The sequence below is a fragment of the Mus caroli genome, unplaced genomic scaffold (assembly GCF_978045245.1).
Source record: "Mus caroli unplaced genomic scaffold, Mus_caroli_1 scaffold_5, whole genome shotgun sequence".
Classification (NCBI taxonomy): domain Eukaryota; kingdom Metazoa; phylum Chordata; class Mammalia; order Rodentia; family Muridae; genus Mus; species Mus caroli.
Window position 1 is genome coordinate 68,220,742 of NW_028227260.1, and position 27,295 is coordinate 68,248,036.

Here is a 27,295-nt window from a genome sequence, read left to right on the forward strand (position 1 = left end):
TACATGGTGGCTCCCAGCCATCTATAATGAGATCGGATGCCCTCTTCTGGCACACAGATGTACATGCAGATAGAGCACTCAAACATTAAAAAATACATATACATATAAATAAAAAGCATTTGAAAAATTCTGATAAGGGGTTGTGGACAGCTTAGCCATTAAAGCAATTGTTTGGCAAGCATGGAAACCTGAGTTCAACCCCCAGCATCCATGTAAAAAGGCAGGAGTGGTAGTGCATGCTCATAATCCCAACTCTATGGAGGTGGAGACAGGCCGGAAAGCTAATGCTAAATGGCAAACCCTAGGCCCCAGTGACAGATACTGCCTTCAAAATCACAGTGGACACCACCAAAGGAATGACTCCCAAGACTGACCTCTGTCTTACACTTACACACACACACACACACACACACACACACGAACACACATGCATGTGTACAAGCATGCACACACATAGTCAAAAAAGTTGGGCAATGTTTGAAAACAGTTTGGAATAGTTTGTAGTATATGCACCTAACAGTTCTACTTGTAGAAATTCAAACTAAGCTGGGCATAGTGTATTTTCTTTGGTGAGTTTATATTAAGTACAAGATGTCAGACACAAAGGAGTCCATACTGAAAACTTAATGTAGGACCAGAGGTCGGGGCTGCAGTTCCCCTTTAAGGAGGATAGAAGAGAGCACAAATGGAACTTCTGGGGTGCTTCTAACACTGTTTCTTCATCTGGGTGCTCCTTATGTGTATTCCACTTAGTAAACATTCACTAAAACAGTACAAGTATTAGGGGGCACTTTCATATGTGCAGACTAATACTTCAGTGGACTAACACACTTGCTAACTTCCTGTAATGTATTTGTAATCTATCTGGCGGGTGCTTAAATAGCCAAAAATCTAAACATAAAGTGGAGATAACTGTTATGGGAAATGTACTTACTAACTGAAGAAGACTAGTACCTGGGAAAAGCAATTCCGCAAGGGATGAAAACGGCCTATAAACATAAAAGTATATTCAACCCACGAGGCAACAATTTCACTTAGCAAATCAGTAATGATATTTAGTAGATTAGGAATAATTAGGAATAATCTCATGCTGTGCCTTTTTGAGAATAAGAGAGCATTTATTTTAAAATTTTGTATTTTGGGGAAAGATAGAAAATTAAAGGTATGCCACATGCCCTACATTCCCAAATCCAGTTGACTATTCTTCAGCCAAGTAGCTGCTGTGCCTGCCATGAGTGGGACTGCTACGTGAGTGTAGCCTGAGACACATGATGAAGAGTCTTCATTTCTGATGCCTCCTCTAGGCGGTCAGTGGCACAGCGATTACTAAGTGTTGGCTCATGGGAAGAAGGCATTGTGCCCTTTCTATGTAGGTGGCTGCCACGGCATAGCAGCTGCATGCTTGAGCCTTGGTGAACAAAGGACTAGACAGCCAGAGAGTAGAATCAATACACTAAACTACAACTTTTTTTTTAAGTTGAAGGAAAAAGATAACTTAGTATTTAAAAAAACTCTTAAAAGAAAGAACTAAAACAATTAGCTACTATTTGCCAAAAACAATACCATTTATCATCCCAAATAATAAAATATTAAAACAATTCCAATTTAATTTGGAAGCTAGATTCCCATGAGAAAAACAACTTCATAAACCCAGAGTATATTCTTCGACATCCTTCTTACTCATAAATAAAAAAGGCAAGAGAAATGATACCAATAAATATTGGCAGAGGTAATTTTCTTTTTTTCCCATTTCATATCAAGAAAACTCGAGTGTAATTAATAAAAATTGTATTGGAACAGAAATATATTACCAAATGGACGAATTTCAAGAACATAATGTTGAAGAAAATAGTTACAGAACACACATATATAATGAAGCCATTTATGTTAAGTTTAGAAATTGGCAGAATATCAGTACATGTTGCTAAAAAGTACAAGAATAGAGAAATTATTGAAAGAGACAAATGTGACAGCCCACACTTAATATAGTAGTTAAATCTGTCCCTTAATCCAATGTAACCTAACCTAATTCCTTAAGACTGCTTTGGCAAAAACCCTTGAAAATCTCAGTGGGAAAAGCTCTCCTTTTCTCAGCTTTCATTATGTAACAACAGTGAAGCATTTGCCACAAATGCCAATCCCTTTCGTACAGAAAGCCAGACCTGGGTATCTATGTAGCACACCAGCTCCTCAAAGCCGTCATTTGACTACTTTACTCTTGGTCTTAAAATGTAAGTGTTCCTCACTATTATGTAGTGTTGCTGTCTCCTTATCTCGTTGCATAGTTTTCAAATATATGTCTCTAGCCCAGATGTTTCTAATATCTTATCAGAATTTACTACTTCTTCCTGAACTTTTCCTTATATGTATTCCAAACCTGACATACTCCAGATCAAAGCAAACATAGAAGTGTTTCCTCTGTGGTCTCCTTTCTACTAGTCACTTGACAGCAGGGGGCATTGCAAGAAAAAACACATTAGGTCATTTGACTATTGTTGTAAACTGCACACTCACATAAACTGAGATGACCACAATGCCTCTAGCAGATCCAATCTGGGTCCAAAGTTGTGCATGTAGCCCACTGTAGCTAGTCATGGTTATGTGACATATGGCTATGCCTCGTTCCTGCCTTTCTTTTAGTCCTAAGCACCTTTCACTTTATCTAGGACTCAACTGTGGGGTTTTTCATTACCTACTTTGCCTCAAAAATCAAACCAGCCACTTAGATATGCCTGCTTTCCTCACTCTCAGTAATACAGCATGTAAAAATATTCTAATGGGCTATATCCACCCTCTCTGCAGGCATTGAGGAGGAGTCTAGTAGCTTTCGTATTTCACAACAGGTAGAAAGTGATTCCTTTTAATAGAGGAGGAAAACTTATCTTTGAGAATGGAAACTGACATAATCCCACTGGTAGAAGCTACACCCATAAGACCCTCTTCCACACTCAAAACAACTTCAAATGCTAACAAGCATCTACCAAACTCCCCACAGTATTAATTTAGCTGACAAAGTACAGAAATATTATAGCATACTTTGTCCCTTTATTAGACACCACTTTATTACACACAAATAAAAGCACAGAAAAAGAAACTAATAGTTACAATATTTACTACCAGTTTCTAAGACTACTGCTAGTTTCCAACTATGAATTTGTTTAATCAGCGTAGCTCTTAGAAAATATTTTTTACAAATGAGGTAAGTAATAGTAGTAGGTCAGGGCTGGAGAGATGGCTCAGTGGTTAAGAGCACCAACTGCTCTTCCAGAGGTCCTGAGTTCAATTCCCAGCAACCACATGGTGGCTCACAAACATCTGTAATGGGATCTAGTGCCCTCTTCTGGTGTGTCTGAAGAGAGTTACAGTGTACTCATATACATAAAATAAATAATTTTTAAAAAGTAGTAGGTCAAAGACAAGGCAAGAGTAAGCCCCCCCCACACACACACACAAATACATACAATCAGTGAGATTCAGACTGGGTAATCTATAGGACAGCCTGAATTCTTCAGTCAATAAGTTCCCAAGAATGTGAGTGAACGAAGGAGTGGAAGAGCTATCTACAGATTTTAAAAGATCTAGGAATCAGGATGTGGCACCTCACAACTATAACCTCAGTCTTTGGAAACAGGGACAGTAAGTAGGAGCATGAGTTCAAGGCCAGCCTGGGCTTAACAGTGAGACCCTGTCTTAAACAGAAAACAAAACCAAGGGCCTATCAAATAACAACAAAGTGTGGGTCTTATTTATATTCTTATTCAAATAAAACCCGAGGTAATTTAATTGGTCATTTTAGGCAAGAATCTTTTAAAAAGAGTTCTTATTTTTTACATATACACACTGAAATGAAACAAGAAATCTGGGGTTCATTTAATATTCCCCATCTACTGCCCCAAATCTGCCTAGCTCACCAAAATGCTATCAGAGAGAGAAAGTACATAGGATACACATGAGACAAGACTGGACACATATTAATCACCACTAAAACTGCTTCACATATCCAGGGGAGTCATCACACCATCCAGACCACTTTTATACATGCTCGTAAAACTTTCTAAAGGGGAACGAGAAGAGGCAAACTCAGTATCAACCCAAAAATCCACGCATGGAGTTGCACAATCCAACAACCCAAGCAAAGTGAAATAATAAAAATAAAACCAGAAAACTAGGCAGCCAATCTCTCAAATGTGATAGGAAAAAAAAAGTAGAGAAGATATACAAACTAAAACAAAACACAAAATTAGAGATAGATTAAAATACAAAGTATGCCTATTTACAATATTATGTCAACAAATTTGAGAATCTACACAAAATGATTTTATAAAAAAATACAAATTATCAAAATTGAGTCAACATATTAAAAATCAAATCATCAAAAACACATTTGAAAATAATTCAAATATTATATAAATGGTATTAAAGCAAACCTGAAAGCTTTCCAAATCTTTTGTTTTGTTTTGTTTTTTTGTTTTTGTTTTGTTTTTTTGAGACAGGGTTTCTCTGTATAGCCCTGGCTGTCCTGGAACTCACTTTGTAGACCAGGCTGGCCTCAAACTCAGAAATCTGCCTGCCTCTGCCTCCCAAGTGCTGGGATGAAAGGCCACCACTGCCCGGCTTTCCAAATCATTTTATATTCAAGCTAATATTAGATGGGAAAGTACATATACCAAAAAAGTTATAGGCACTTTCTCACAAGGCCAGATTCGCAAAAGTTATAAGACATAACTAAGACAGTAAATCCAGCAGCAGAAGAGAAAAAAAAAATAGCCTCTCATGGTCAATTCAGTATATTATAGAACATCTATTTTTAGAATTCTATCAACAGAAGGTAGGAAAAAGGACACTTCCTCTTTTCTAATCAATGATAAGTGATAAAGTACATTATTTTACTCTTCTCTCTTACTTTTGTTTTGAGATTGTGTTTCATGTAGCCCAGGCTGGCCTCCAACTCATCATGTAGCTGAAGATGGCCCTGAACTCCCAGACCTCTGGCTTCTACTTCCCACATGTTGGGAATATGATGTGCCTAATGATGTACCTGGTTCTTATTTCTCATTTTTAAAAACATACAATTAGGACTGGAGAGATGGTTCAGTGGTTAGGAGCACTGGATGCTCTTCCAGAGGACCCAGATTCCATTTCTATCACTTAAATGGTGGTTTACAATTCTCTTCTGGCCTGTGTGGGCACCAGGCACATATGTGGTACAAAGTCATACAAGCAGGACAAACACCCATAACACATAAAACAAAATAATCATTTAAAAGTGAAACTACTTGCAAACTAGCAATAAAGGACCACTTTCTTAACTTGATAAAGGCTACATGTTATAAACGTACAGTAGATAGCGACAGTCAATCACTGGGAACTTTCTGGCTAGAGTATTTTAAAAAAACAATGCCAATTACTACTGGCACCACCCAGCATAACCCTGATGAACTTAATGAAAGAAGTGAAGCATAAATATTTAAAATGAAGAGACCAAAGTGTTTAATTGAAAATAATGTAACATCATTCAGGAGGCAGGGGCAGAGGCAGGTGGCTCTCTGAGTTCAAGACCACCCTGGTCAACAGATTGAGTTCTAAGCCAGCCATGGAAAGGCCAAAAAAAAAAGGAGGGGGTGAAGGGGGGAGAGGGAGGAGGAAGAAGAGAAGAGGAGGAGGAGGAGGAGGAGGAAGAAACAATAGCAACAACAAACAAGAAGAAGAAGAAGAAACAATAACAACAACAACAAACAATGGACACCCACTCAGACAATCTCAGGAGATGAAACAACTGGTAGATGAGAGAAGCTAAGAAAGCAGTGAAGCAAGGTAGTTCGGTAGCAGACCAAGATCTGAAAAGGAATATTTTCCTATGCAGACAGGGAAAACAGAAAATCCTCAAAATACCAACAAAGCTACATAATATGCTAGAGTAAGCCTAACAAGACATGCAAGTAAGTAAGTTGTATCAAGACCGCTGCAAACTTTACCCAAATTCTCCTTAATTTATTAATTGAATTCTAATTTTCAGTACTTGACAATCTCATTCTAAAATTCTCAGAAAGCAATTTTGACAAAAGAAAAGCCAAGGGGAACTTGCCTATCCAGAGCAAAACCTAATTCCTGATTCTTTAAAGATGTACTCATAAACAAACTGACCCGTAGTTCAGAACGGTCTAGAAATAAATCCTTCTTTCAGGGGCTTTGTTTGTTTGTTTGTTTGAAGTTTGGGGATTGTAGGTGACAGGCAAGTACTCTACCACTGAGGTATGTTCCCTGCCTAACGAATAATGTTCTTCAGAATATCTGTCATCTGTGTGCCTGCCCTTTTGTGAAGATGTCTTAATTTTACTCCAGGAAATATTTAGGAATACAAGACAGTAAATATGTCCTTAAAAAGGAACTTTTTAATAAGTAGTGCATAAACAACAGGATATCCATGTAAAGGAAAAATGACCCTCAGTTCATATCTCATTTATAAGCAAAAACTAATTTAAGACGCGTCAAAGAACTAAATGCAAACTAAGTCCATGAAACTTCAGGCGGAAACACATTTAATTTTGTAGTAGGCAAAAATTTAATGGGTAAGACATCAAAAAACAGTATGTTATTAAAGAAAAAAAATGATGGCTTAGACCACATCAAAATTTTTTGTTCAACAAAAGACATCATTAAAACAGGTATGATGGAGCTGGGTGGTGTTGGTACATGCCTTGAATCCCAGCACTTTGGGGCAGAGGCAGGTAGACCTTTGAGGACAGCCTGGTCTACATAGAGAGTTCCAGGACAGCCAGGGCTACACAGAATCACCCTGTCTCACAAAAACAAACAAACAAGAAAACCAAAACCAAAACCAAAAACAAAACACAGAGAAGTGATGGCCAATAATATGGTTTGGTGGGTAAAGGTGCTTGCCAACAAGCCTCATGATCCCAGAACCCACACAGTAAGAGGGAAATGACTCCTACAAACAAAATTATCCTCTGACCTTTACATGTCTATTGTAGCATGTGCTTGTGAACACACACACACACACACACACACACACACATACACACACACACACACAAGCAAAACAAAATAGGCAGGAACCAAGTGTAATGGTGCCCACCTATAATCTAGCAGTCAGAGCAAAGACAGGAAGGGCCACAGCTCAAGGCTACCTCAAGGCTACATAGTGAGTTCCAGGCCAGCTTGAGCTACAAAACAAACCCCTATCTCAAAACAAATGAACAACAAACAAACCTCAAATAACGGGTAACTTGAAATCTGGAAAAGAATATTTGCAACCCAAGTACTTCCTTCTTAAACCCAGAACATATCAAGAACTACAAACCTCAGCAAAAAGATGGAAAATTCAAATTCTGAAAAAGGCAAGAAAGATCTGAGCAGACACTTAGGAAAGAGTAGAGTCGCCAGTAGCCAGTAAAAATACTAAAAGGGAGCCAGCAAACATCATCTAGAAAATGCAGATTCAAACTATGAGAATATACAGTCTGACATCTATTACAATGTACGAAGCAATCTGAATTATAAAGACAGGAACAAGTGGGAACTGGAGATATGTATACCAAGTATATTAGAGATCTGCTAATCAATATAAGCACATATTTACCTTCTTGTATTCCTAAGTGTGCCCTCGAGTGAAATTAAAACATGTTCACAAAAGGGTACGCACACAAACGTTCTGAACAGCATTATTCAAAATGGCTGAAATTTTGAAACAATTCAAAAAGATAATAGAAGTCAAATCATTGCCTGATCAAAGGCTAAAGGCTGGAACATTATTCAGAAATACAAAGAGACAATCACTAACCAAAGCAAAAATATACATGAGCCTCAGAAACATCATGCTGGGCTGAAGAACACAGCTCAGTAGTACCTTGTCTAGCACAAGCAAAGTCATGGGTTCAGTTGTCAGCACTACAAAGCAAACCAATGGCCCAGAGAGGCCATTGTGAAACTCTGAAGGCAAAGCATGGATTGCCTTAGAGACCCTAAGATGCTGGAGATGTCAGAGTTGTGGGATACCTGCCAAGGAGAGCTGCTAACAGGGTATGGAACCAGCCCGAGAGAGAGAAATGTGTTATAATCAACACAGTTAAAAGGAGCTGAAGATCTGACGAGTGCTTTGACATCAGGCAGAGACGTAGAATTTTAAGTTTGCTCTTATGGTTTTCCGTCTTGCTTTGGTTCAATAGTTCTTCACTATGCTCTCCTTCTTCCCTTTTGGAATGGTAATGCACCATTGTATGTTGGAAGTATGTGATCTGCTTTTTGATTTTGATTTTACTGGGGGTTACAGTTAAGAGCCTGTATGAGTCTCAGAAGAAACTTTGAACTTTTCAACGGTGTATAGAAACTTTTGAAGTTGGACTGAATACATGTTTGCATTATGATATGGTTACAAGCCTATGGATCCAGGGAGCAGATTGTGGAGGTTTAAATAAGAATGGCCCCCTATGGACTTATATACTAGATTTTCTACTTTTAATATGCATGCGTACACACAGACACACAAAAGACTTTATGTGTCTATATAAAATCTTAGATTCAAATTGAGAAAAAACGTATTTTTATTCTGACTTATTTTGCTTAATATCATCTCCATTTGGTTCCATTTTCCTGCATGCTGAACAATTGTGTTCTCTGGCTAGAACAACAAAAGTCAGCTTTATTCTTTTCAATGATTCATTTATTTGTATCTGTGCATCTGGGTGTCTGTGCATGTGTGAACGTGGAGGCTGGAAGATGACACTGGGTATCTTTCTTTATGGTTTTATACCTATTCTGTTGAGGCAGGGTCTCTCCTGAACCTGGGACTCACATTTTCTCTAGTAGGATGGAAGCCTGCAAATCACAACGCTGTTCCCATCTCCACCTTGTTCTGAACTGCAGGTATTAGCAAGATGTCTAGTTTGTTCCAAGAGTGCTGTGATCCAAACTGTGGTCATGATTGCTCAGCAAATTCTCCAAACTGCAGAGACATCTCTCTAGCCCCAGTCTTAAGGTCTTGCTGTGGGCCCGGGTCTGGCCTAGAACTTATATAATCCTTTTGCTTCAGGTTCATTTTTTACTATGTTAATCTTTTAGTCATCTCTTAATCTTGAATGGATTAGAAGTGTGGCCTTTTTGGAGGAAGTGTCACTGGGGTAGGCTTTGAGGTCTCAAAAGCCCATACCACGCCCACTCTCTCCAAGTCAGCCAGTCTCTCTCTGCTTTCGGATTAAGATATAGCTCAGTTCCTTCTCCAGTGCCATACCTGCCTGCCACCAAGCTCTCTGCCATGATAATGGACTAAGCTTTTGAAACTGTAAGCAGGCCCTCAAGTAAATGCTTTCTTTGATAAGAGTTGCCTCAGCCATGGTGTCTCTTCACTGACTAAGACAACTGTGAAGTGATGGCTATATTTACTAGCTTGATGTGCTAATCATTTCTTAATGAATTTATATTACTAAATTATCGTATTATCTTGAACATATAAGATGTTTATTTGTAGCCAGGCGTGGTGGCACACACCTTTAATCGCAGCACTTGGGAGACAGAGGCAGGTGGATTTCTGAGTTCGAGGCCAGCCTGGTCTACAAAGTGAGTTCCAGGACAGTCAGGGCTACAGAAACCCTGTCTCAAAAAACCATAAACCAAACCAAACCAAACCAAAACAACAACAACAAAAAGATGTTTATTTGTAAAGAATAAAACTCAATAAACCTAAAAAGAGAGGAAAAATATCACTCTAATTGGCAAAATAATTGATGGAAAACATATATAAGATTTGAGGTTTGCTCAAGTAATGAATAAATGCTAAAGTAGAGTTCCAGAGTGTCCAGGTGTAGAAGGTGTCCCCTTATCCATGCAGCAAGCTCTTGGTAAATTATGGAAGGTTTAGCAAGTCCAAGCAGTTAAGGAGATGTGAGATTAGTCTCGCTAAGCTTGTATGGGGGCAGAATATAAACTGTACAGAATTAGTTCAAGAAAGCTTACAGGACTGAAAGCGACCAAATACCACCAAAAACCAAGGAATAGATGAAAGCACAAAATAATGTGACCATGTCAAAAATGATGAAGAGCTCTTGACAAATACCGATACATACTAAAAGCAATGCTCGCCAAACCAGATATGGTGCTTCCTCAAGATGGGGGGGAGCCTTCTAGGAAAAATGCACAGCAAACATAAACTTAATGGAAAAAAACCCTGGTTTTTCTCTCAAGATCACCAACATGACAATAGTCACACTTACTACTTCTGCCAAATAATGTACTAAAGCTGCTTCTACAAGGACAAGTAGGCAGAAAAAAAAAAAAAAAAAGAAGGAAAGCAATAAAAGCATCCAGATGGGAAAGAAAGAAGTAAAATTCTCTCCTCACCAAAAGATCTAACCAAACTATTAGAACCAACAAACTGGGTAAGCAAAATGGATACAAAAATCAACTTATTAAACTTAATAAACAATATTAAAATGAAATTAACAATTCCATTTTAATAGCTCTGAAAAGAATACTTAGAAATAAAATCAACAGAACCATTAAAGTCATACTTCAAAAAAAAAGCTCATTAAAAGATAGTAAGGAAAAAAGACAGCATTCTCAACTGTGAGAATGAACATCACTGAAGGCATTGCTCTCCAAACAGATCTGCTGATTGGATATAACGCCTATAAAAACTCCTGCTGGCTTCTTTGCAGAAATCAATAGGTTGATCCTCAAATTGCCATGGAAACTTAAGGATCCCCAAAGAACCAATGCTGCAATCTTAAAAAAAAAATGTTGGGGGCGTCACATGTCTTAACTTCAAAATTCATTACATAAGTATAGTAATCAAGTCAGGGAGGCATGGGTGAAAGCAAAGAGACCCAGATCCACGGACTAGTCTAATCACTTTGGGGGCGGGCAACAAAATTCAATGAGAAAAGAAATGTCCTTGAACAAATGATACTGAAAAACTAGATATCCACATGAACAAGATTGGAAATAAGGAAATAATCTTAACCTCACTCACATGCAAAAATTATTTGAAATGAATCAAATATAACTGATACAAATGGTCATTTTCCCTAAGAAGATATACAAATTGTCAATGAGCATATGAAACGATTCTCAACATACAGAAGAAAACCACAATGAGTTACTCTTTCATGCCGACTTAGAGGGCTAGAATTAAAAAAACATAAATATGGGCTGGAGAGATGGCTCCGTGGTTAAGAGTACTGGCTGCTCTTCCAGAGGTCCTGAGTTCAATTCCTAACAACCACATGGTGGCTCACAACCATCTACATTGGGATATGATGTCCTCTTCTGGCATGCAGGCATACATGCAAATAAAGCAGTAATATACATAAAATAATTAAATACACCTTTTAAAAAAGACATAAATACCCAGTGTGGTGGCATATGTCTTTAATCCTAGCACTCAGGAGGCAGAGACAGGAGGATCCTTGTAAGTTCAAGGCCAGTGTGAGTTCCAGGACAGCAACTCTATTCATTCATTCATTCATTCATTCATTCATGTATATGTGTATATGTATGCATGTATGTATGTATGTGTGTGTGTATATATATGTGTGTGTGTGTGTGTGTATATATATATATATATATATATGTATATACCAAAAAGAAATGAAAACATACACATTTAAGAAATATTTGTGCATAAATATTCATAGCCAATATGGTAGTGACACATGCCTATAATACCAGCACTTGGGAGGCAGAGGTAGTAGAAAGATCAAAACTTCAAGCCGTGGCTATATAGTAAGTTCTAGGCTAGCCTGGGCTACATGATAACTGATTGAACAAACAAACAAACAAACAAACTAGCAGCATTAGTCATAATAACCAAAGACACAAAGACAAACAAACAAACAAAAAAACCTTGGAAACCACTCAAACATCTGTCAAAGGAAGAATGCATCAACAAAATGTGTTATTTCTATAGAAGGAATAATTCCCAATAAAAAGGAATGAAGCATTGATACATGCTCTAACATGGATGGATTAGGAAAACATGATTTGCGAGAAGCAGTCAATGAAGAAAGGGCTAGCGTAGCTCAGGGTTAGTAAGCACAAGAACCTGCTCAAAAACTCTAAGTCAGTGAAACAGGGCACATACTATAAGACTTTCTACACGAGATGCTCAAAAGAGTGAAATTTGCAGAGGGGGAGAGGCTTTGTTACTGCCAGGGCAGAAGCAAACTGACAGGAGGAGGGAGTGACTGCTAATGGGTATCAGCTTTGTTCAGGGAAGAATTAAAAACATCCTAAAATTTATTTTGGGAATGGTTAAACAACTCATTGAATATACTAAAATTCACTCTGTATATTTTTTTATAGAAAAGAAAGTTAAAGTGGAGTTAACCAATAACCCAACAATTCCATTCCTATGTATGTCCTCAAGATAGATTTAAAAGTTTGTCTGAGGTCAGGCACAGTGGCCCTCAGGAGACAGAGGCAGGTGGATCCCTATGAGATGCCAGCCTGGTCTACATACTGAATTCTGGGTGAGCCAAAAAAGAAAGACCTTTTCTCAAAACAAAAACAAAACGAGTTTGTTTGTATGAAAACTTAAATAGAGACGCTCAGAGAACAATACTTACAACAGCCAACATTAGAAAATTGATGAATGGGACAAAATGTAGTATATCCATGCAATTGAATATTACTCAGCAATAAAAATAATGAAGTACTGATTAACATGCTATATGATTTTATGCTAAGTGAAAGACATCAGTCACCAAAAGTGACTATTTTTATTAGTATCTAAATTACTTATTATTTTCTCTAGAGATAGATGGGAATGGGGGATGGGCACTAATGGGTTATGACACTTCTCTTAGGGGTGATAAAATATTCTGAGACGAGGCAGTGGGGATGCCTACACAACTCTGAATATATGAAATCCATTGACATGTATAGTTTTAAATACAGTATGAGTTATATTTCAATTATGTAAATCCCCCCAGATCAACTCAGAATTAAACACCTAATAAAAAGAAGGCTAAAGCCCAATGTGTGAATATAAAACACACTCATCCAGAAATGAAAGCCTGATTCTGAAGAAGGAAGTAGCTCGTGCTTATCACTGGGCTACTGTCATATTAGAAGTTTTCAACAGCATCAGTTTTCAGGTAACTTGAGCCAAGATATATGAAAGCTATGCTGATAAGGTTTACACACAGTAACATCTGCAAGGGGCAGCGGGCACATGGAACAATGAACTGGATTTGTTTGTTTGTTTGTTTGTTTTTCGAGACAGGGTTTCTCTGTATAGCCCTGGCTGTCCTGGAACTCACTTTGTAGACCAGGCTGGCCTTGAACTCAGAAATCCACCTGCCTCTGCCTCCCAATTGCTGGGACTAAAGGCGTGCACCACCACGCTTGGTTGAACTGGAATATTTTAATTACAAACTCAGTAGAGATAAATTAAAGCTAGAATTTACTGGACCAGATGAAAACCAACTGAAGGAGATTTGTGAATCAGTGCAAGGGAAAGGAATCATTTTTTCACTATTTCTGAAAGTAATCTCAAATTTGAACTGCAGACACTTAGAAGATGAAGTGAAATAGTCCCTTCAAAATACAAACAGGAGCAACAAAAAAAGCATGTGCGTTTTTGCCGAAGAGTTAGTTATGACCGCAATTGGCTTACCCTCTCTCAGACGATCTCCCTCAGCCTTGGTTTTCTTCTGTCTTTCTGATCCAGCGAGGTCTACAAGATGCAGCTTGGAACGAAAGCTGCTATTTCTGTGATAATAACAGGAAGACACAGTGAAAACAATAGAGAAGCTTAAAAGTAGCTGAGCTATCAGAGCTGACTGGCTCAGTTCTCATGTCTTTCAAAAGACAGTCAAAGTAGCTCCGGGGGTCATTAATGCTCATCACTCTAAAGTCTGAATGTCAAATCAACGTGGGCAGCCACCTGGCAGGCGGCTGAACAGAGAACACAGACAGTTATGATGCTCTAACTTACTTGTCATTCTTCTTCCTTTGCTCAATGGAGATTGTAAAGATGGCATGAGATCGAGATGACTGCGAGTTCATAGCTGTGGAGGCCACAGTCCTGGAGTTGTTACCCTGCTCTAGACAGGAAACGGTGTCCGAGGCCACCAGCACAGTCTTCTCTGTCAGTCCCATAATCTAATTTGCAAGAGGGGAAAAAAGGCTTCCTTGAGTCCATCTTCTAATACTTGAATAAAAATACAGGGATTAGCAAGTGGAAAATGCTTTCCTATTCCAGGAAAATATCAGTGTGCACAAGGGCTATGAAAGGAAGACTTTAAAACCAGGAAGTCTATCATGCTTGGAGAAGCAAGGGCTCCAGCCTTCCCTACAAAGTTGAGAAAGGGGGTATAGATAATGCTGGAGTCAGAGAAAGTCTCTAGATCTTGGAGGGGAGCTGGCTTTTAGGGAGTCCCAAGTTCCATCTCTCTCTGCTCCACAGTCCTTCCTGTAGCAGCAATCCATTTTCTACTCCATTTTCTTTGACAGGAAACACCATGGCAGTTTTTACTGGCCTAGGAAGGCACAAAAAAATCAAGTTTTGGGCACAGTACTTTAACTGCCTGGGGGAATGTGCAGAAGTCACTCTCTTGGAGTTTGAAGGTGGCAGTGATAGGACTAGGGAACTTCATGAGGTTCCTGCTAGCCGTAGTATTGCTATGACCATATTCCTAATCTGTCTCTGTGACTCCAGCTTCTCTTCCTTTATTTCTAACTGCTGACAACTTACCCTTTAGAATCGGTACACTAGAAACCAAATTCATCTTCCTTCTACCAACTCTACTCACCACTGCTCCATGTCCATGAAAAGCTCAAGCCTTTCAATCATTGCCAGTTCCTCCTTGAGTTCCATGCATCCCTGACTCAGATCTTCTTGGGAATTGATTACTTCCTCTTAGGGTTTTTTTTAAACCACACCCACAGCAATATTACTTTGCGTGGGAAAACAAGGCAATGATTTCCCCAATTGCATATTTATCAGCCTAGTCTTTCTCCCTTTCAATTCATTTCCAGTCAGCCTTCCTAAAATGCCAGCATACTACTAACACCTCTACTAGATGATGAAGATACAAAAAAAAAATCCTCTCTGAAGTTCCAGGAACAACAAAGTTGGAGAGATAGACATGTGAAATAAAAACCCACTAGGAGTAGCCAGGGCGATGTTTTCCTCATAAGTCCTATAGAACTGCATACTGTTAGTAGGAGCTGGGGGTAGGGAGAACCTAAGCTGCTTAGGCTGGCTTCATAATCTTTTCCTGCCACATCCCCTTTCAGTTCCCAGACCAAGTCTTCTGTCCAAGACAGACTGGTCTAGGCTTATTTAACTTTCCTGCTAGAGTTACTTCTCACTAAAAAAAGTCTTTCTTTTATACAATTCATCTATTGTTCAAGCATATGTGTATTCACACCCCGCTGCTGCAGCATTGTGTCTGCCAAAGTCCATGTGTAGAGGTCAGATGACAACCTGTAGGAGTCAGTTCTTACTTCCATCTTGTGGGGTGCAGGGATTAAACTTGGTTATAAGGCTTGGTGGCAAGCATTTTTACCTCCTGCACCACCTCAACAGACCTTTTGTTTAAATGCTATCTTTAACATGTTTACAAACTTGCTCTTGCTCCAATTTGTATCAGGAACACATACTTTTTTTTTTTTTGAATCACACCACCTTGCCTCAAACAATGCCTGGGATTTAACTCCTGCCTTCATGCGGAGCATAGAAAAGATCTTAAGCCATGGCCAAGAAGTAGTTAGCATCCACATTCTTCTTGGTGATCACATATATTTTGCCCAGATTTTGTCTTCACTATCCAAATTATTTCCCTTTATATTTCAAGCTTACAGGGTCTGGTATTTCATCTGGCTTTCATACCTGGCTAACAATGTAAGGATCCCGAAGGAAAAAAGGCTCAGATGAACAAGCACCTACTCTTTGCCTGCACCCTAAATGGTCACTCTTTGTTCTTTGTGAAGAGGAAGAGGGACAGAAGAAGACAGATAAGCTATGATTTCCCACATTTCCCTAAATCTGTCCTCCTGGATTTCATCCATCTGTCCTTCTCGTCCTAAGTACTCAAGCACTGCACCCAGACCATGTGACCAAAGCTCTCAGATAAGTGATCATCTCAGCATAGGGGATGCGTGCTATTCTTGAGTTTAATTTTCTACTTTTTTATGTCAGTCTAGAGCCCAGTACAGTATCTGTTAGTGGTATCCAATAGAATTTTCTGTGATCATGGCTATCTCTCCTATCTCTTATAGACAACAAAGTAGTCAGAAACCACACAGAAAGGTGTCTCCTTGATAAGTGGCAAGTGTGCCTAAGGAACTGCTTGTTCAATTTTGATTAATTATACTTTAAATGCCTTCTTGTAGCACGTGGCTACCATACCAGGGAGCTTAGCTCCAGAATCCTGTAAACAATATTTAATGGCTGCTACATGCTTTAAGAAGTAGCAAGAAAATGATGAAGCTGAATTTTCTTCCCATAAGAACACTCATCTAGTAATTCTAGATTAACTAAAGGAATCAGTGCTAAACAGACCCTGAAAGACTGAGGTGTTAGCAATAATTCAAAAGGACAGTGGTAAGATAAGCTTTAGTAGTGTGATGGTTTGTATATCCTTGGACCAGGGAGTGGCACCATCTGAAGGTGTGGCCTTGTTGAAATAGGTGTGACCTGGTTGGAATGGGTGTGTCACTGTGTGTGTGGGTATAAGATCCTCACCCTAGTTGCCTGGAAGTCAGTCTTCCACTAGCAGCCTTTGGATGAAGACATAGAACTCTCAGCTCCTCCTGCGCCATGCCTGCCTGGATACTGCCATGCTCCCACCTTGATGCTAATGGACTGAACCTCTGAATCTGTAAGCCAGCCCCAATTAAATGTTGTTTTTTATAAGACTTACCTTGGTCATGGTGTCTGTTCACAGCAGTAAAACCCTAACTAATACAAGTAGTTACCAACATTTGCAATAACATCAACAAAGAGAGAGAAAGGAAAGAAAGAAAGAAAGAAAGAAAGAAAGAAAGAAAGAAAGAGAGAAAGAAAGAGAGAAAGAAAGAGAGAGAGAAAGAAGAAAGAAAGGAAGGGAAAACACACCTTTATGCCTTCCTTAGGGTCCTCCCGGATATTTATTTGAGAAGCTTTCTCACGAGATGAACATAGAAGGTCCAAAATTTCTTCATTATAGATCTGATATTGTTGAAAGAAAATGGCAAGATATGTTAACAGTGGCCATCTCTGTGTGGACTGCAAGACCATAAGTAATTTTTGATTACACTTATAAAGGCTGTCATGGGTATGGGGTACAACTCTGTGGTAGAGCCATCCAGGTAATCCCTAGCATTGCAAACCAAAGCAGCAAAGAGAACAAAAGGGGAGGAGAAGGGATGGGAGAGGATGGGAGGAGAGGAGCTGGGGGGACTGAACCTGAGCACTCTCCAGGACAGCGTGTGCTTTTTCTCCAGAGCCTCTCCGGGCCCCAAATTCAGTTCCTTCATGATATCATAACTGCATCAGTTTTACCAATTTAACCAATTAAAATGTGAGCATTAGTTGCTTATGGGAAGGCAGGGTGGAAGTTGGGAGCAAGGGAAGAGAAGGGTTGTAACTAATACTTCAATAAAACAGTAAAACTTTAAATAATTAAGAGAATGTTTCATGTGATACATACTACAGGTCTTTGCTGTTATTGCTAATATCACTATTTAATACACTAGTTTCTCCAGTTATTTGTACATTCAATTACCTTGACCAAGGCTGGATTAATCAAGACTCAGAAAGCTAATCTGGGTGGGGTTGGAAAGATGGCTCAATGGTCCTCTACTGCTCTTGTAGAGGACCCAAATTTGGTTCCAGCAGCTATGTCAGGCAGCTTACAACTGCCCTCCAGCTCCAGGGGATCCTATGACTCTGCCATGCTCAGGACCTACACTCATGTGTGCATACCCACATACACACAAACACAGAATTTAAAATATAAAACAATAAAAATAAAGGCTAATCGACTTCAACTCACCTGCTCATTTTATCTCTTATATCTGATAACATAATGTAATTCAACATGAGGATGAACTATTACACACAATTTATGATTACATGCATAAGCTTTATAAGTTTAATTATAGTTCCTCATATATAGATATCACTTCAGTAGACCCAATAAGTTAGCTTCTCAGAAGCCAGATTCTCTAAATATGCCTTATGGTATCATGAGGTTAGACACAATTGGACAGTAATTTTATACCGATATACATTATTCAGGTTCCTATAAGGACAGTGGGTTTAAAATCTGTTAGTCTACTGATATCTCCCACATACATGATCTAAGTCCCTAGATCAGGGTCTGGCACATAGTAGATGCTCAGTAAGTATCTGTTGCGTAAATATACATTTTATCACCACTTACACACAGCATAATATTTTGCCTGATTTTTAATAACATTCTTCATGAAGCAGCAGCAGCATTCTAATTCAAGCCTTAGCAGTGAAGTGAAATGGGGCACTTTTCTGCAGACTCCACAGAGAATCAGTGATACAAGCCAAACGAAAATTAAAGAATTCCTATCATATTTTTGCATGGCAGTGCCAATTCTTCTAACAATCAGATTAAGTAGATAATTCTAATTAAGAAAAGAACTGGGTAGCATCCAGATCCAACTGAGCAAGTAAGTTTTAGCTATCAATTTATTAAAATGCAATTTACTAAAAATTCAATTTGCTGATTTGAGTCATGCCAAGAAAATTCTCATTTGGATGTATTTTCCCACTCAAAGATAATCTTGAATTCAGAATGACTGGGGGAGAAATCACTTACCTCCAAGTAAGACACTTTCAGAGTAAATTCGAAGTCACTCTTTTTATTAATTTCTTTGAAGAGCAGTTGTATTACCCTGGGAATAACCCCAATGGCTGAGTCATGTTCTTGTTCTGCAGTGTATGCACCTCCCATTGAATATGTTTTTCCAGATCCAGTCTGCCCATAGGCCAGGACAGTTGCATTGTATCCTGGCAAAATAGAAACCATGGGGATAGTAGTGTTCAAGACTGTTCATCTGGTTAACGTGCAGCTATTGCTTGTAACAAAATTGAGGTTGTTTTCTTAAGACAGAGTCTACTGAAAACAGCAAATACAAAGCAAAGGTCTGTGTGTTCCAAGGTTTGAATTCCTCAAGAAAAGCAAAGAAAAATACTGACCTCTGACTGTGCTACCGTTTCAAAGCCCTTAAGAGCTAGGAAGTCAAATATAGATTGTGACTAAGATAATAAAAGTCAGGTCATAGTAAAAAAACCTTTCAAAGATTCATACTTGAAGTATTTGTACTTCTAATCTTGAATAATGTTAAATTATGGAAAGAAAATACAAGTTTCAGCCAAGCAATGGTGGTGAACACCTTTATCCCAGTGCTCTAGAGGCAGAGGCAGAAGCAGAGGCAAGGGGATCGGGATCTCTGAGCTCAAGGCCACCCTGGTCTATAGAGTGAGTTCCAAGAAAGACAAGGCTACACAGAGAAACCCTAATCAGCCACAAGGAGCAAAAATGATTCTGGTATGAATTTGTATGAAAGTCTTGCCAAATGTAAAAGCACATGCCTGTATCCCAGAAATTGGGTGGCTAAAACGTGAGGATTAAGAGTTGGGATTGGAGCCGGGCGTGGTGGCGCATGCCTTTGATCCCAGCACTCGGGAGGCAGAGGCAGGCGGATTTCTGAGTTCGAGGCCAGCCTGGTGTACAAAGTGAGTTCCAGGACAGCCAGGGCTACACAGAGAAACCCTGTCTCGAAAAACAAAACAAAACAAAAACAAAAAAAAAAAAAAAGAAAAAAGTAATTCAACTATAAGTAAAAATGGAAAAGATCAAAAGGATATCAACTCACATTGTGATCATTTTCTGTGACCAATAGTAAGGTAAACAACTGAGTTTTTTCTATTCACATTTTATAAATTTCTTTCCTTTTATTTTTATGTAGATGAGTACACTGTAGCTGTCTTCAGACACACCAGAAGAGGGCATCAGATCCTATCACAGATGGTTGTGAGCCACTATGCGGTTGCTGGGATTTGAACTTAGGACCTCTGGAAGAACAGTCAGTGCTCTTAACTGCTGAGCCACCTCTCCAGCCCACATTTTATAAATTATTACATTGGATGCACCATGGAATAGTGACAGTGTTTCCTATTATAGTCTATATATAATTTGTAATGTTTGCAGAAAGATGGGTAAGATGTTTATCTGTTTGAGCTTAGTTCAAGTGAAAGTGTAATTTTCTACATCCATTTTTATATTTTTCTTGCCAGAGAATATGAATTACTATGCATGCATTTCATTTTATCCCATAAGTCTTAAGGGTTTTTTTTGTTTTGTTTTGCTTTTTTTGTTTGCTTTTTTTGTTGTTGTTGTTGTTTGTTTTTTCGAGACAGGATTTCTCTGTATAGCCCTGGCTGTCCTGGAACTCACTTTATAGACCAGGCTGGCCTCGAACTCAGAAATCTACCTGCCTCTGCCTCCTAAGTGCTGGGATGAAAGGCGTGCACCACCATGCCTGGCAAGTCTTAAGTTTTGATTAGAACTGGAGACAGAAAACTCTAGCTATAACTGTAGTAATATCTTTAAAAAGAGACAATTAGACAACAGATAGGCTATTCATACCTTAAATTATTATAACTCACAAATTGGTAAGGAGGAACAAAAGTAACTATAAATTCAACTGTACTTCAACATGTAAGAAATACCTCAGAAAACCATCCCTTAAAAGACTATGCCGGGGCCTGGCAAACACAGAAGTGGATGCTCACAGTCAGCTATTGGATGGATCACAGGGCTCCCAATGGAGGAGCTAGAGAAAGTACCCAAGGAGTTAAAGGGATCTGCAACCCTATAGTTGGAACAACATGATGAACTAACCAGTACCCTGGACTCTAGCTGCATATGTATCAAAAGATGGCCTAGTCGGCCATCACTGGAAAGAGAGGCCATTGGACATGCAAACTTTATATGCCCCAGTACAGGGGAACGCCAGGGCCAAAAAATGGGAAAGGGTGGGTAGGGAAGTAGGGGGGAGGGTATGGGGGACTTTTGGGATAGCATTGGAAATGTAATTGAGGAAAAGATGTAATAAAAAAAGTTTTATATGTAAAAAAAAAAGAGAATTAGACAATCTAAAGGAAACTGTTTAAAAAAGTCACTGCATTTTTGTTAAAGCTGGCATCTACTATTTACCCAAATAATTTTGAAGCCTGAAAAGAAAAATCTTGGAAGGGGAGGGGAGGGGAAGGGAGAGGGGAGGGGAGGAAGAGGGAAGGGAAGGGAAGGGGGAAGGGAGAGGGGAGGGAAGGGGAGAGGGAAGAGTGGAGGACACAGGAGGGGAGGGAGAGGGGAGGGGAAGGAAGGGGGGAGGGAAGAAAAGGGGAGGGAAGGAAAGGGGAGGGAGGGGAAGGAAGGAAAGGGGGGAGATTTCTGCTCTAAATAAAAGCTCTCAAGCTGTGAACTGAAGTTTATTACTGTTATAATCTGATGACTGTGGAGCAAGGGAATAACATTTTATAACTTTCTACAACACCACAGATAGGTATAAGCTGCGACATCTTGGAAAGCCAGGTTTTAGTACTGGGTCTTAAACAGTCTGGCCTCTGGGACCAGGAGTCCAGAGGATAAAAAGGTACTATTGAAATGAATATAAAAAGACTAGATTTGTCCTTACAAATAAGGATGGTGTTAAAAACATGTATATTAGAATCACTTTATACTTGCTATTGTCTTCAAATAATACAGTTTAATTCTCATGTTTCCCAGGTTAATACAAGAGAAGGACCTGGACAGATGGTTCAGTGGTTAAGACCATGTACTACTCTTCCAGAGGTCCTGAGTTCAACTCCCAAGTACCTACTTCAGGTGGCTCATGACCAGCTCCAGGAGAATCGGAAACTTCTGGCCTCGATGGGCACCTGGACTTATATGTACATACTCAGAGAGGGTGCGGGAGGGAGAGGGAGAGAGGGAGAGGCAATCAGACAAGCAGACAGACAAAAGAAAAAGACAGACAGAAGCCTAGCAGCGTTCAGGAGAATGAAGCACAAGAATTAGCTCACAGCTAGTCTCTACTGCATTACAGAATGAGTTCAAAGTAGGCATGCACCCAATGAGACTGTTTTCAAAAGGAATAGAAGGAGACACATGATAGAAAGGGGAAAATAGAAAAACGCTAGGGGCTCTAATTGCAGAGGAACTACCAGGGTCAGGACAGGACAGGGAGGGTGGGGGACAATTAACACTAGGATGTCTGAAAAACCCATAAGGAATCATATTATTTTTATTTGCCTAAAATTACATCTAATACATTTAAATGTATACACATGTATATATAACTTATGCCACTTAGGTGATGATGTTCTCCTCGAGATCCCTAGATTATCTAAAAAAACAAACAAACAAAAAAACCTAGTACTGGACATGAGAAACTCCCTTTCAAGTTGTTGGTCAGGGAGACAAGAGAGTCCCAAACTAGCATGCCTAGGCTACTACTGTTGTATTCCAAAGGCTGGAGGTCAAGTACCTATTGCTGAAGCCACTGTGCGCTTTGGACATTGGACTTGGAGGATCAGAGATGGATCTGACCTGAACCTCTCCCTTGGGAACTAGGTATTATATAAAGTGCCAAGGGAGGGAAGTAACCAAGAGTCCTGCCTAGCTGAGAAGCCTAGGAACCGTAACAATGACCAGCATAGCAAGATATCCCTAAAGGTAACACTCATATGTGGGTGGTAACCAAGTGCTTTCTAATTGAACAAAGGTCCTCTCAGCAGGAAGGAAATCATGCCTGGTACTGGAAACCTAGCTGACGACCTGGGGATAGATCTTAGAATAGAGCCTACTATCGCTATTTTACTAAATCAGTATAATTCCTAACTACATTCTAAATACTTATCCATATACCCATAGATAAGAGTAGCTTTCACTCTTCAAAGAAGCTTCTCTTTGCAACAGATGGAGACCATTTCAGAAAATCATAACTGGTCAAAATACAAATGGGATGCTTACCCCTAGTGTACCTAAGACCCAGGGAACATAGCAGACGCGGGGGCAGAAAGATTGTAAGAGCTAGAGGACCAGGAAATCTGCTGATTGTGTCACCTACAAATAATAAGAGGGTTTCACCTACTACCTCAACAGTATGGTTGCCTACATATGATCTGAAGGACAAGTGACATGCTAACATGGGAGAGACCTCACAGGGTTCCACCCTACCACAGAGAACTACAGGCAGCTAACAACTGCTGAGAGGGGTAGACTCCATCTTCCCCAGGGATATCCCCCTTAACTTATCCATACCAAGTGGTCAGCCCTGAATCATACACATATGAGCAACACTGAGAAGACTCTGCAGGTCTATTTATATATCATGCAGTCGACTGTGTGAGTGTATATGTAACAAGAATTAAAAAGAGGCCATGTACTGAAGAGGGAAAGGGGTGGGGCATGGTAGGAGTTGGGAGAAGGAAAAGGAAGTGAGGAGCAATTTAATTATTAAAAATACTATTGCTTCCCTCCACTCTCCAGCCGAGAGTGGGGGGAAGCAATAGTAAACTAGATGAGAATTAAACAAAAGCATGTAAAAGAGAAAAGGAAGAAGGGAATTAGAACTATATAATGCTTTTTCAAATATGCAAAAAGGAAAGAAGAAGAAAAAAAAAGAAAAAAGAAACAAAAAAAATATGCAAAAAGGAAAGAAAAAAATTAACTTTACAAAAGGAGATTTGGTAGGTTTCTACCTTAGTCAGATTATTGATATTAACAATAACAGGAATAGGGCAAATTAAAACCATATACTGCCTGACAGGAATCAATGAGAATACAGAAGCACACCTGTGGTGTTTCTGCTAAAAAACAAACAAACACAAAAAACCGTCTCAAATTTTATCATAACACTAGATAAAAGCAAACAGAAAGAAACAAGTGCTCTGTAATCTTCAAGTATCAAAACAATGAAAGCTTTAAAAAACACAAAGCCCAAAGGTTCAAGGACTACTTTAGACTTGGGGACTAAAGAAGGGCGCAGCAGCTAATCATACCATGATTTTTGAACTTAATTCTTTGCTATAAAGGGTATTACTGAAACAACTGGCAACACTTGAACAGGGCTGAGGATGAGAAAGTAGTAACACGACATTGCAACTTCTGTAATTATAATGGCTATGTCATGACTCTTACTGGAAATATATAGTAAAGTATTCAGGGAACATAACATCAACAACTTATTACCAATGATTCTATGAAAAAAAATGGCATCTTTATGCTGTTCTTGCAACATTTCTATAACTACAGTGTTTTCAAGTTTTACAACAAAGTCTGGGACTATAGCTCACTTGGCAAAGTACTTGTCTAGCATACACAAAGCCATGAGTTTGCTTTCCAGCACAGCATAAGCCAAATCAAGGAGGGTGGTTGTACTGGCTAGTTTTGTGTCAACCTGACACAGCTGGAAAGAGAAAGGAGCTTCAGTTGTGGAAATGCCTCCATGAGATCCAGCTGTAAGGCATTTTCTCAATTAGTGATCAAGGGAGAAAGGCCCCTTGTGGGTGGTGCCATCTCTGGGCTGGTAGTCTTGGGTTCTATAAGAGAGCAGGCTGAGCAAGCCAGTAAAGAACATCCATCAATGGCCTCTCCATCAGCTCCTGCTTTCTGACCTGCTTGAGTTCCAGTCCTGACTTCCTTTGGTGATGAACTGTGATGTGAAAGTGTAAGCCAAATAAACCCTTTCCTCCCCAACTTGCTTCTTGGTCATGATGTTTGTGCAGGAATAGAAACCCTGACTAAGACAGTGGTGTACATCTGGAATCCTGACATTGGGGAGGTCACAGGGAGACCCAAAGTTCAAGGTCATCCTTGGTGATTTAGTGAGTTCCAGGAAAGCCAGCACTACATGAGCCTTGTCTTAAAAGAAAAAACAGGGGCTGACAAGGTGGCCTTGTGGATAAGAGCACTTAAAGCCAAGCCCTGTCTTTGGCCCTCAGAACCCATAGAGTAGAAGAGCTGACTCCTACAAGTTGTGCTCTGACCGGCACACACAAGTCACACAAAACAGATAACTAGAAAAGACATGAATAAATAAATAAAGGTTGGGTCTGGGTAAACTGCTTGCTGTGCAAGCATGAGAAGCTGAGTTCAGATCTCTAATGCCCATATAAAAATGGGGCATGATAGCAAGTATCTGTGCAGCCCCAGTACTGAGAGGGCAGACACAGGTGGATCCTGAGGTCTTCAAACTGGCAGTTTAGCTGAAATGGGTCAGCAAGAGATCCTGTCTCAAAAAACCAAGATAGAGAGCAATAGAGGGAAACAGCTAATGCTCACCTCTGCCCTCGACTAGTCATTCATGAGCAAGGGTACCAGAACAAACACGTGCATGCACTTAACACGCACACAAAGATGCTCGATAGACCCTGAGACATGACATCATTTTTTAAGTTTCTGTTTTGTTTTGTTTGTTTTTTCAAGACAGTTTCTCTGTGTAGCCCTGGCTATCCTGGAACTCGATCCATAGATCAAGCTGGCCTCCAACTCAGAGATCCAACTGCCTCTCTACCTCCCAAGTGCTGGGATAAAGATGTGCACCACCACTGCCTGGCTTAAGTTTTCTTTTTATAAATTTACAGCGAAAGCACTGTAGTTCAGCAAGAATAGCATAAAGAACTCATTTTTTTTCCTGAACCATTTGTGATTAATTGATTTGGGAGTCTGTATATCTGGGTGGGTTTATGTGCACTGTATGCATGCAAGTGCCTGTAGAGGTCAGGGCCATGCATGTGTTAGGAAAGGACCAATTCCTGCAAGTTGTCCTCTGAGCCCCCACACACACTGTGATACACACACAATAGTTAACTGTAAAAAAATCTGAGTTTTCCAAAAGAAAGCAACTATCAAGTAGGCTACTCTATGATTCTGTGACTTCTCTTCAAAGAAGAATGTAAACAGGCACTGAAGATGGCCGCAGCGGTGTATGTGTATAACCCAAACCCTTTACGGGTAAAGACAGAAGGATCAGGAGTTAAGGGGCAGCCTCTGCTACATATCTACTTTGAAGTCAGCCTGGACTAAATGAGACCCTGGCACACACAAGACACCAAAAGTTCATCTAATTACTAGAAAGCATTTGGATGAAAAGTTAAAATAGATTATAGGCAACATATTTAATAATTTAAAAGCACTAGTATGATATGGTTCTAAGTTTTAAATGAATAACTACTAAGATCTGCACAAGAGCAAGACAGCCAAAAATCCCAGCATGGACACAGGCTGACACTCATTTATGACACTCATTTCAGTCCCACACCTAGATGACAGGCTTCTAGCAATTGATGGCTACTGGAGGAGGGACAGTTTTCTTCAGGGATGTGACCGAGAGGCTGCCCATGCACCCTAAGATGTTCTGACATACAGGCAACACTGAACTGACTCTGAGCTGAAGAAAAAAAAGAATATATATGCTGGAGACAGGGAAAGAAGTGGAGGGGAGAAAACAAGAGAAGATTTGATAAACACATGTATGTATGAAATTCTCAATAAAAAAAGAAAGTTTCATAACCAGTTTAACTAATATGATAAGTAGACATCTCTCAGGTCCTACTTAGAATCCTGCTCTTAAAAACTTAGCTTCTTCTGCCGGGCAGTGGTGGCGCACGCCTTTAAACCCAGCACTCGGGAGGCAGAGGCAGGCGAATTTCTGTTTGAGGCCAGCCTGGTCTACAAAGAGAAACCCTGTCTCGAAAACAAAACAAACAAACAAACAAAAACCAAAAAGCTTAGCTTCTGTAGTAAAGCTTACTAGCTGGCCATAGTACTCAAGGGCTTTAGAGGGGGCGATCTATCTAAAAAAAATCCCACCTGTACCTATCTCAAAAGTTCCCTATGCTTGAAAATTAACCTAAACTCCCCTAATGGAGTTTAGTGCCAGCCTTCCAATTCCCACACTATGTTGTAAAAAAACAGTGAAACTTCTAGAGCTTCTACAGTACAATTCACACTCCATATACACTACACATTAAACAGAGTCTCACTATGTAGCTCTGGCTGGCCTGGGACCCTAGATGTGTAGACCAGACCAGGCTGGCCTGGAGCTTACAGAGATTCAATTGTTTCTGCCTGCCTCCTAGATGACAGGATTAAATGCATGCGCCATCATATGCATTTTTGGCTACATTGTGAGTTTAAGACCAACCTGAGCTATACGCAAAGTGTCTGGGGAAATAAAAAGGGAAAGAAAAAAAAGAAAACTCACCCTAAAAATTTAAAATTTTTAATTTAAAATTTGTCTGTGTGTA

The 27,295-nt window shown here is 39.6% G+C and overlaps 1 protein-coding gene across 1 annotated transcript in view; it reads right to left on the reverse strand.

Annotated features, from left to right (window-relative positions):
• The window catches only part of Kif4a (kinesin family member 4A), a 102,729-nt gene that overhangs the window by 74,185 nt on the left and 1,249 nt on the right, over positions 1 to 27,295 (reverse strand). The window contains exons 3-6 of the mRNA XM_021152906.3: positions 18,795 to 18,985; positions 17,078 to 17,170; positions 13,952 to 14,118; positions 13,631 to 13,725 (exon numbers count right to left, since the gene is read on the reverse strand). Of these exons, the coding sequence (XP_021008565.1) occupies positions 13,631 to 13,725; positions 13,952 to 14,118; positions 17,078 to 17,170; positions 18,795 to 18,985 (546 nt within the window). The remainder of the gene's footprint in view (positions 1 to 13,630; positions 13,726 to 13,951; positions 14,119 to 17,077; positions 17,171 to 18,794; positions 18,986 to 27,295) is intronic.